This window comes from Agelaius phoeniceus, chromosome 35, assembly GCF_051311805.1.
Source record: "Agelaius phoeniceus isolate bAgePho1 chromosome 35, bAgePho1.hap1, whole genome shotgun sequence".
In the NCBI taxonomy this organism is placed as follows: domain Eukaryota; kingdom Metazoa; phylum Chordata; class Aves; order Passeriformes; family Icteridae; genus Agelaius; species Agelaius phoeniceus.
The window spans coordinates 2,445,690-2,456,539 of NC_135299.1; the positions used below are offsets into that span (position 1 = coordinate 2,445,690).

A 10,850-nucleotide genomic window follows, 5' to 3' on the forward strand; every position below is an offset into this window, starting at 1 on the left:
ACCTCCCTGTCGGGTGGTGACCCGGTGCCACCTCTGTGTCACCCCCCCGGGGGTGGCACCACCGCAGCTCCAGCAGCCGGTGGCACCTAGGGCTGGCCAGCAGTGGCCGGGGGCTCAGCGATGTCCTTGGCGTGTCCCACAGGGGGGTGGCGGCCTGGTGTCACCAGGCATGGTCACCACCGCTGGGGGTGGCAGCGCCGGTGGCCGCGCGGTGCCCAGGGCTGGCCAGGACTGGTGACCACGCCCGGTGGCCCTGGGGTGTCCCGGCGTGGTGTCCCCGGTGGCCCTGCCTGGTGTCCCCAGTGTCCTTGGGGTGTCCCCGCTCGGTGTCCCTGGGGTGACGCCACCCGGTGGCCCGATGGCTCCGGTGTCCCTGCCTGGCGACCATGCCCAGTGTCCCCGAGGTGTCTTCGCTCGATGGCTCCAGGGTGACGCCGCCTGGTGGCCCCGATGGCTCTGGTGTCCCTGCCTGGTGACCATGCCCGGTGTCCCTGGGGTGTCCCCGATGGCTCTGGTGTCCCTGCCTGGTGACCATGCCCGGTGTCCCTGGGGTGTCCCCGATGGCTCCGGTGTCCCTGCCTGGCGACCATGACCCAGTGTCCCCGAGGTGTCTTCGCTCGATGGCTCCAGGGTGACCCCGCCTGGTGGCCCCGATGGCTCTGGTGTCCCTGCCTGGCGACCATGCCCGGTGTCCCCAAAGTGTCTTCACTTGATTGGCTCCAGGGTGACCCTGCCCGGTGACCGTGGTGGCTCTGGTGTCCCTGCCTGGTGACCATGCCCAGTGTCCCTGGGGTGTCCCCAATGGCTCCGGTGTCCCCGAGGTGTCCCCGCTCGGTGGCTCCAGGGTGACCCCGCCTGGTGACCGTGGCGTCTCCGGTGTCCCTGCCTGGTGGCCCCGGTAGCTCCGGTGTCCCTTGCCTGGTGACCATGCCCGGTGTCCCCGGGGTGTCTGCGCCTGCTGGCCCAGCCCGGGGTAGCCCTGGTGTCCCCGCCTGGAGTTCCCGGTGTCGCCGGTGTCCCCAGCCCGGTGTCCCTGGTGTCCCCGGTGTCCCGGTGTCCCCGCTAGTCGCCGGCCATGCACTTGAAGCGGTTCTTGTAGAAGAAGAGGCGCTGCTTGAGGCGCACGCTGTCGTCGCGGGCGGCCGGGGTACCGGTAGCGGTTGTACTGGCGCTCCCCCTCCGAGCGCCCGCCACGGCAGCGCCAGCTTGGACGCGTGGTCCACGACCACGTCCTCGCACGAGCCCACGTGCAGCACCCCCAGGCCGTCGATGAAGAATTCTGGGGGAGGGAGGCACAGGGGGTACCCCCAAAAATGGGCTCAGAGGTGGCCTGGGGTGCCTGGGCCTGACCCTGATCCCGTGGGGCCATGGGGGGGGGATCCCAGTGTACCCCCTTAGCTCTGACCCCCTGATCCCATTGTGGGGGACCCCAGCACCCCCTAATCCCTGATCCCATTGTGGGGGACCCCAGCACCCCCCCTTTATCCCTGACCCCATTGTCTCTGATCCCAGCACCCCCTAATCCCTGATCCCATTGTGGGAGACCCCAGCACCCCCTTTATCCCTGACCCCACTGAGGGGGACTCCAACACCCCCTGTATCCCTGATCCCATTGTGGGGGACCCCAGCACCCCCTAATCCCTGATCCCATTGTGGGGGACCCCAGCACCCCCCTTATCTCTGACCTCCCAAATTGTGGGGGTCTATGACCTTATCTATGACCCCTGAATTGGGGGGTACCCAGGATCCTCCCTCATCTCTGACGTTTTGAATTATGGGGGACCCCAGCACCCCCCTTATCTCTGGCACCCCTCAGACTGAGCCCCCAGACCCCTCAGGCACCCCCAGACCCCTCAGGCACCCCAGGACCCCTCTGGCACCCCTTAGACTGACCCCAGACCCCCTGAGCACCCCCGGGACTGACCCCAGACCCCACAGACCTCTCCGGGACCCCTCAGACTGATCCCCCAGACCCCTCGGGCATCCCAGGACCCCTCTGGGATCCCTCTGGGACCCCCTTAGACTGACCCCCAAACCCCTCGGGACCACCTTACACTGATCCCCCAAGGCCACATCAAACCCTCGGGCACCCCCAGCCCCCCCAGGCACCCCCTGGGACCCTCTTAGACTGACCCCCAGCCCCCCCAAACCCCTCACGCACTCCCCAGCCTCTCCATACCCCCCAGCTCCCTCAGACACCCACAGACCCCTTGGGGACCCCTCTGGGACCCCCCTTAGACTGACCCCCAGACCCCCCAAACCCCCCAGACCCCCCAAACCTCTCAGGCACCCCCAGCCCCCCTCAGGCACCCCCAGCTCCCCCAGATCCCCCAAAACCCCTCAGGCGCCCCCAGACCCCTCGGGCACCCCTCTGGGACCCCCTTAGACCGACCCCCAGCCCCCTCGGGCACCCCCAGCTCCCCCAGACCCCCCAAACCCCTCAGGCACCCCCAGCCCCCTCAGGCACCCCCAAACCCCTCAGGCCCCCCAGACCCCCCAAACCCCCCCAGACCCCCCCAAACCCCTCAGGCACCCCCAGCCCCCTCAGGCCCCTCCAGCTCCCTCGGGCACCCCCAGACCCCTCAGACCCCCCAAACCCCCCAGACCCCCCAAACCCCTCAGGCACCCCCAAACCCCTCAGACCCCCCAAACCCCCCAGACCCCCCAAACCCCTCAGGCACCCCCAAACCCCTCAGACCCCCCAAACCCCTCAGGCACCCCCAGCCCCCTCGGGCACCCCCAAACCCCCCAGACCCCCCAAACCCCTCAGGCACCCCCAGCCCCCTCAGGCGCCCCCAGCCCCCTCAGACGCCCCCAGCCCCCTCGGGCACCCCCAGCTCCCTCGGGCACCCCCAGACCCCTCAGCCCCCCCAAACCCCCCAGACCCCCCAAACCCCTCAGGCACCCCCAGCCCCCTCGGGCACCCCCAGACCCCTCAGACCCCCCAAACCCCCAGACCCCCCAAACCCCTCAGGCCCCCCCAGCCCCCTCAGGCCCCCCCAGCCCCCTCAGGCGCCCCCAGCCCCCTCGGGCCCCCCAGCCCCGTTCCCGTTTCCCCGGCGCTCACCGAGATGCGCCACGCGGCGCAGGCGGGGGTCGAAGCCCACCTGGCGCACTTTGTCGGTGCGGGCCAGGAAGAAGTTGACGACGCCGTCGGTGACCACGCAGGCGGGGAATCCGGCGAGGCGGTGGTGGAAGCCGGGCCGGGTCCTCAGGCAATCCCCGCCCGCGCCGCCCCCGCGCACGCTCAGCCGCTGCCGGTACGTGGTGGTGTAACCGGTGATCTCCCGCACCGCGCCGCCCACCTGCGGCACAGCGCCGCCGTGGGGAGGGGGGCACCGGCACCGCCGGGACTGCCCGGGACTGCCCGGGACACACGGGAGCACCGGGAGCGGCCGGGACTGCCCGGGACACACGGGAGCACCGGGAGCGGCCGGGACTGCCCGGGACTGCCCGGGACCACCGGGAGCGGCCGGGACCCGCCCAGGACCCACGGGAGCACCGGGACTGCCCGGGATAGCCCGGGACACACGGGAGCACCGGGAGCGACCGGGACTGCCCGGGACCCACGGGAGCACCGGGAGCGGCCGGGACTGCCCGGGACCCACGGGAGCACCGGGAGCGGCCGGGACCACCGGGAGCACTGGGATAGGCCGGGACAGCCCGGAACCACCAGGGGCTATGGGGTCGACCGGGGACAGGTCGGGATCCATGGGAGCACCGGGGACCGCCCGAATCGGCCGGGACTGCACGGGACCCCCAGGAACGCCCGGGACCCACGGGAGCACTGAGATCGCCCGGGACAGCCCGGGACTGACAGGAACCCCCAGAGACGCCTGGGGGGGACACCCGGGACCCCCCAGGGACCCCTGGACCGCCCGGGACCCCTCAGAGACCCCCGGGACCGCCCAGGAGCACCCGGGAGCGCCCAGGACTCCCGGGAGCGCCTGGCATTGCCCAGATCGGATGGGATGGGATGGGATGGGATGGGATGGGATGGGATGGGATGGGATGGGATGGGGTGGGATGGGATCCATGGGATGGGATGGGATGGGATCCATGGGATGGGATGGGATGGGATGGGATGGGATCCATGGGATGGGATGGGATCCATGGGATGGGATCCATGGGATGGGATGGGATGGGGTGGGATGGGATCCATGGGATGGGATGGGATGGGATGGGATGGGATCCATGGGATGGGATCCATGGGATGGGATGGGATGGGGCTGTGCCAGCACCTGGGCACCGGGACCCCCCCGAGCCCCCACCTGGGCATTGGGACTGGGCACAGGAACCACAGGGCCCTGCCTGTGGCACCCCCTTCCTCCGTGCCCCCTGCAGCCCCCGGTGCCCCCTGTACCCCCCATACCCCCCATGCCCCCCGTGCCCCTCGGTGCCCCTGCAGCCCCCTGTACCCTCCACCCTCCATGCCCCCCGTGCAGCCCCCCATACCCCCTGCTCCCTGTGCCCTCCGGTGCCCCCTGCAGCCCCCGGTACCCCCTGTACCCACCCGTGCCCCCCATTGCCCCTGAAGCCCCCCCTTCCCCATGTCCCCCATTACCCCTGGAGCCCCCCCCAGTGCCCCTCACCCCCGGTGCCCCCTGTACCCCCCTGTACCCCCCATGTCCCCATGCCCCCTGCAGCCCCCCATGCCCCCTGTACCCTCCACCCCCCGTGCCCCTCGGTGCCCCCCGGTGCCCGCCGTGCCCGCACCAGGTCCAGGCTGGTTCTCTCCAGCACATCCACCAGCTTCTCCAGCCGCGTGCGGGCCGTGAAGATGAAATCATCGTCCACCCACAGCACGTACTTGGTGGTCACCTGCGACACCGCCAGGTTCCTCCCGGCGAACCAGCCCTGCCAGGGGGGGCAGCGCGGAGCCTCAGGCACGGCCCCACACCCGCAGTGCCCGCGGTGCCACCCTGAGCCCTGGCAGAGCCCATGTGCCCTTCCCGGGGTACCACAGCCCTGACAGACCCCAGGATCCCCCAGCCCTGGGTACCACAGACCCCGTGTGCCCTTCCCTGGGACCCCACAGCCCTGACTGACCCCGTGTGCCCATCCTGGGTACCACAGCCCTGACAGACCCCGTGTGCCCATCCCGGGACCCCACAGCCCTGACAGACCCCGTGTGCCCATCCCTGGGACCCACAGCCCTGACAGACCCCGTGTGCCCATCCCTGGGTACCACAGCCCTGACAGACCCCGTGTGCCCTTCCCTGGGTACCACAGACCCCGTGTGCCCAGCCCTGGGTACCACAGCCCTGACAGACCCCGTGTGCCCATCCCTGGGTACCACAGACCCCGTGTGCCCATCCCTGGGTACCACAGCCCTGACAGACCCCGTGTGCCCATCCCCGGGACCCCACAGCCCTGACAGACCCCGTGTGCCCATCCCTGGGTACCACAGACCCCGTGTGCCCATCCCTGGGTACCACAGCCCTGACTGACCCCGTGTGCCCATCCCTGGGTACCACAGCCCTGACAGACCCCGTGTGCCCTTCCCTGGGTACCACAGCCCTGGCAGACCCCGTGTGCCCATCCCTGGGTACCACAGCCCTGACAGAGCCCGTGTGCCCATCCTGGGACCCCACAGCCCTGACTGACCCCGTGTGCCCATCCCTGGGTACCACAGTCCTGACAGAGCCCGTGTGCCCTTCCCTGGGTACCACAGCCCTGGCAGACCCCGTGTGCCCATCCCTGGGTACCACAGACCCCGTGTGCCCATCCCTGGGTACCACAGCCCTGACAGACCCCGTGTGCCCACCCTGGGTACCACAGCCCTGACAGACCCCGTGTGCCCATCCCTGGGACCCCACAGCCCTGACAGACCCCGTGTGCCCATCCCTGGGTACCACAGCCCTGACTGACCCCGTGTGCCCATCCCTGGGTACCACAGACCCCGTGTGCCCAACCCTGGGTACCACAGACCCCATGTGCCCATCCCTGGGTACCACAGCCCTGACTGACCCCGTGTGCCCATCCCTGGGTACCACAGCCCTGGCAGACCCCGTGTGCCCATCCCTGGGTACCACAGCCCTGACAGACCCAGTGTGCCCATCCCGGGATCCCCTCGTGTCCCCTTCTCCAAGGTCCCCCTGTGTCCCCCATCCCCGGGGACCCCAGCCCTGATGGACCCCATGTTCCCTTCCCCAGGATCCCCCAGCCCTGCCACCCTCCTGTGTCCCCTGTCTGGGTCCCTGCCCCTCCCCTGTCCCCTGTGGGGGTCCCTGCTCATCCAATGTCCCCTGTCTGTGTCCCTGCCCATCTTGTGTCCCCTGTCTGTGTCCCTGCCACCCTTCCAGGTCCCCTGTGGGTGTCCCTGTCCATCCAATGTCCCCTGTCTGTGTCCCTGCCCATCCCGTGTCCCATGAGGGTGTCCCTGTCCATCCCATGTCCCCTATCTGTGTCCCTGCCACCCTCCCGTGTCCCCTGTCTGTGTCCCCTGCGTGTGTCCCTGTCCATCCCATGTCCCCTGTGGGTGTCCCTGCCCATCCCGTGTCCCCTGTCTGTGTCCCTGCCCATCCGTGTCCCCTGTGGGTGTCCCTGTCCCTCCCATGTCCCCTGTCTGGGGTCTCTGCCACCATCTTTGTCCCCTGTCTGTGTCCCTGCCACCCTCCCATGTCCCCTGTCTGTGTCCCTGCCCATCCCATGTTCCCTGTCTGTGTCCCTGCCCATCCCGTGTCCCCTGCTCTGTGTCCCTGCCCATCCCATGTCCCCTGTCTGGGGTCTCTGCCACCATCTTGTGTCCACTGTCTGTGTCCCTGCCACCCTCCCATATCCCCTGTCTGTGTCCCCTGCCCGTCCCATGTCCCCTGTCTGTGTCCCTGCCCATCTTGTGTCCCCTGTGTGTGTCCCTGCCACCCTCCCATGTCCCCTGTCTGTGTCCCCTGTCTGTGTCCCTGCCCATCCTCTGTCCCCTGCGGGTGTCTCTGCCCATTCCGTGTCCCCTGTTTGTGTCCCTGCCCATCCTCTGTCCCTGTCTGTGTCCCTGCCAGCCTCCTGTGTCCCCTGCGGGTGTCCCTGCCCATCCCGTGTCCCCTGTGGATGTCCCTGTCCATCCAATGTCCCCTGTCTGTGTCCCTGCCCATCCTGTGTCACCTGTGGGTGTCACTGCCCATCCCGTGTCCCCTGTCTGTGTCCCCGCCCATCTTGTGTCCCCTGTCTGTGTCCCTGCCACCCTCCCGTGTCCCCACCACCCTCCCATGTCCCATGTCTGTGTCCCTGCCACCCTCCCGGGTCCCCTGCGGGTGTCCCTGCCCATCCCGTGTCCCCTGTGGGTGTCTCTGTCCATTCCGTGTCCCCTGTTCTGTGTCCCTGCCCATCCCGTGTCCCTTGCCTCTGTCCCTGCCCATCTTGTGTCCCCTGTTCTGTTTCCCTGCCCATCCCGTGTCCCCTGCGGGTGTCCCTGCCATCCCGTGTCCCCTGTCTGGGGTCTCTGCCACCATCTTGTGTCCCCTGTCTGTGTCCCTGCCCATCCCATGTCCCCTGTCTGTGTCCCTGCCCATCCCGTGTCCCCTGCTCTGTGTCCCTGCCCATCCCGCGTCCCCTGCCCTGTCCCCGAGGTGCCACCTTGCCGAAGGGCATGAGGTAGTGCTCCAGGTGTGGCCCTGCCAGGGGCTCGGGTCTCTGGCTGTCATCGGCCACCACGATGGTGACGGAGGGGTAGAAGCGGCGGATGCTGGCGATGAGGCCCCGCAGTTTGTCATAGCGCAGGAACGTCTTGGTGGCCACGGTCACCAGCGCCGAGATGTTGTACCCTGGGGGAGATGGGCTGGGAGCACTGGGAGCACAAACTGGAGCACTGGGAGCACTGGAGCCCAAACTGGGAGCACTGGGAGCACTGGGAGTGCTGGGAGCCCAAACTGGGAGCACTGGGAGCACTGGGAGCCCAAACTGGGAGCACTGGAGCACTGGGAGCCCAAACTGGGAGCACTGGGAGCACTGGGAGCCCAAACTGGGAGCACTGGGAGCCCAAACTGGGAGTGCTGGGAATGCTAGGAGTCTGAACTGGGAGTGCTGGGAGTGCTGGGAGTTGAACTGGGAGCACTGGGAGCCTGAACTGGGAGTGCTGGGAGCACTGGGAGCTGAACTAGGGGGGGGTGGGAGAGCTGGAAATGCTGGGAATCTGAACTGGGGGGGCTGGGACTGAACTGGGAGGACTGGGAGCACTGGGAGCCCAAACTGGGAGTGCTGGAAATGCTGAGAGTCTGAACTGGGGGGGCTGGGAGCTGAACTGGGAATGCTGAGAGTGCTGGGAGCTGAACTGGGGGGTTGGGAGTGCTGAGAACCTGAACTGGGAGTGCTGGGAGCTGAACTGGGAGCACTGGGAGCCCAAACTGAGAGTGCTGGAAATGCTGTGAGTCTCAACTGGGGAGGAGCTGGGAGCTGAATTGAGAGCTCTGGGAGCACTGGGGGCACTGGGAGCTGACCTGGGGCGACTGGGAGTGCTGAGAACCTGAACTGGGAGTGCTGGGAGCACTGGGAGTGCTGGGAGCTGAATTGGGGAGGCTGGGAGTGCTGGGAGCACTGGAGCTGAACTGGGAGCACTGGAGCCCAAACTGGGAGTGCTGGAAATGCTGGGAGTCTGAACCGGGGGGGACTGGGAGCTGAACTGGGAATGCTGGGAGTGCTGGGAGCTGAACTGGGAGCACTGGGAGCTGAATTGGGGAGGCTGGGAGTGCTGGGAACCTGAACTGGGAGTGCTGGAAATGCTGGGAGTCTGAACTGGGGGGGGCTGGGAGCACTGGGAGCCTGAACTGGCAGCATTGGGAGCCCGAACTGGGGGGGCAGGGAGTGCTGGGAGCGCTGGGAGCAATGGGATTCTGGCACTGGGAGCACTGGGGACACTGGGAGCAATGGGATTCTGGCACTGGGGGTACTGGGAGAACTGGGACTGGGGGCACTGGGAACACTGGGATCAGGGCACTGGGGGCACTGGGAGCACTGGGAGCCTGCACTGCACTGGGAGCACTGGGACTCTGGCACTGGGGGAACTGGGAGCACTGGGGACACCGGGAGCACTGGCACTGGGGGCACTGGGATTCTGGCACTGGGGGCACTGGGAGGGAGCCCCGCGAGCACTGGGAGCACTGGGAGCCTGCACTGCACTGGGAGCACTGGGAGCACTGGGAGCCCTGGGAGCACTGAGAGCACTGGGAGCACTGGGGGCACTGGGAGCCTGCACTGCACTGGGGGCACTGGGAGCACTGGGAGCACTGGGGACAGTGGGAGCAATGGGATTCTGGCACTGGGGGTACTGGGAGAACTGGGACTGGGGGCACTGGGAACACTGGGATCAGGGCACTGGGAGCCTGCACTGCACTGGGGGCACTGGGAGCACTGGGGGCACTGGGGGCACTGGGAGCCCTGTGAGCACTGGGGGCACTGGGAGCACTGGGGGCACTGGGAGCCTGCACTGCACTGGAAGCATGGGAGCACTGGGAGCACTGGGAGCACTGGGAGCAGGGCAGGCCGGTCTCGGGGCGCAGCCCGGTGCTCACCCCCGTCCCCGCTGTCGCTGTCGCTGTCCCCGTCCCCGTCGCTGTCGCCGTCGCCGCCCGGGCCGTACAGGCGGGGCGTGGGCGGTGCCGGATGCGGATGGCGAAGGCGGCGGAGTGACCGTCGGTGGAGAACTGCACTGCAGGGCGAGCGGGGGCTGGGCACGGGGGGCATCGGGGGGCATCGGGGGGCATCGGGGGCACCAGGGGGCACCGGGGGTACCGGGCATTGGGGGCATTGGGGAGCATCGGGGGGCATCGGGGGCATCGGGGGCATTGGGGAGCATCGGGGGTACCGGGGGACGAGGGGGCATTTGGGAGCATCGCGGGTATTGGAGAGCATCGGGGGTACCGGGGCTACGGGGGGCACGGGAGGCGAGGAGGGCAGGGGGGGGAGAGGGGGGTGGGGGGGGGCATTGGGGGGCACGGGGAGCATTGGGGGGCACGGGGGGCGGGGGGGAGCGGGGGGCACGGGGGGCATGGGGCATCGGGGGCAGAGGGAGCCATTGAGGGCATCGGGGGAACGGGGGGCACCGGGGGGCGAGAGGGGCATGGGGGCGAGGGGGCGAGGAGGGCACCAGGGGGCACCGGGGGCACAGGGGGCACCAGGGGTAGAGGGGGCACTGGGGGTATAGGGGGCATTGGGGGCACGGGGGGCACGGGGGCATTGGGGGCATGGGGGCATTGGGGGCATTGGAGGCATTGGGGGCATGGGGGGCATTGGGGGCATTGGGGGCATGGGGGCATTGGGGCACTGGGGGCACGGGGGGCATTGGGGGCATGGGGGGCACGGGGGGAGGCGGGGATTGCCAGAGGCGGGGGTCACCGGGAGACACCGGGAACGACGGGGGCACCAGGGGTACCCCGAGTGTCCCTGTGGGCATTAGGGGTACCCCAAATGTCCCTGAGGGCGCTGGGGATCCCAATGAGTGTCCCAGGGATGCCCCGAGTGTCCCTGTGGGCATTGTGGGTACCCCAAATGTCCCTGAGGGCAGTGGGGGTACCCCAAGTGTCCCTGTGGGTATTGGGGGTACCCCAAGTGTCCCAGAAATACCCCGAGTGTCCCTGTGGATGTTGGGGGTCCCATGAATGTCCTGTGGATGTTGGGGGTACCCCGAGTGTCCCAGAGATACCCTGAGTGTCCTGCTGGCATCGGGGAGGCCCTGAGTGTCCCTGTGGGCATTAGGGTACCCCAAATGTCCCTGAGGGCGCTGGGGATCCCAATGAGTGTCCCAGGGGTAGCCCAAGTGTCCCTGTGGGCATTGGGGGTCCCACGAATGTCCCTGTGGGTTTTGGGGATGCCCCAAATGTCCCTGTGGGTATCGGGGGTACCCCGAGTGTCCCAGAGAA

At 68.6% G+C, this 10,850-nt stretch overlaps 2 protein-coding genes across 2 annotated transcripts in view; both read right to left on the bottom strand.

Annotated features, from left to right (window-relative positions):
• Nucleotides 1–932: 932 nt before the first annotated feature.
• The window catches only part of LOC129130544 (beta-1,4 N-acetylgalactosaminyltransferase 1-like), a 12,371-nt gene continuing 2,453 nt past the window's right edge, over nt 933–10,850 (bottom strand). Inside the window, 7 exon segments of the mRNA XM_077192647.1 lie at nt 933–1,140; nt 1,142–1,190; nt 1,192–1,279; nt 3,068–3,305; nt 4,717–4,857; nt 7,573–7,760; nt 9,504–9,640. Coding sequence (XP_077048762.1) covers nt 1,063–1,140; nt 1,142–1,190; nt 1,192–1,279; nt 3,068–3,305; nt 4,717–4,857; nt 7,573–7,587 — 609 coding nt within the window. The 5' untranslated portion in view covers nt 7,588–7,760; nt 9,504–9,640 and the 3' untranslated portion in view covers nt 933–1,062.
• The window catches only part of LOC143696466 (uncharacterized), a 12,844-nt gene continuing 9,730 nt past the window's right edge, over nt 7,737–10,850 (bottom strand). The window contains 2 exon segments of the mRNA XM_077192795.1: nt 7,737–7,760; nt 9,460–10,254. Coding sequence (XP_077048910.1) covers nt 7,737–7,760; nt 9,460–10,254 — 819 coding nt within the window.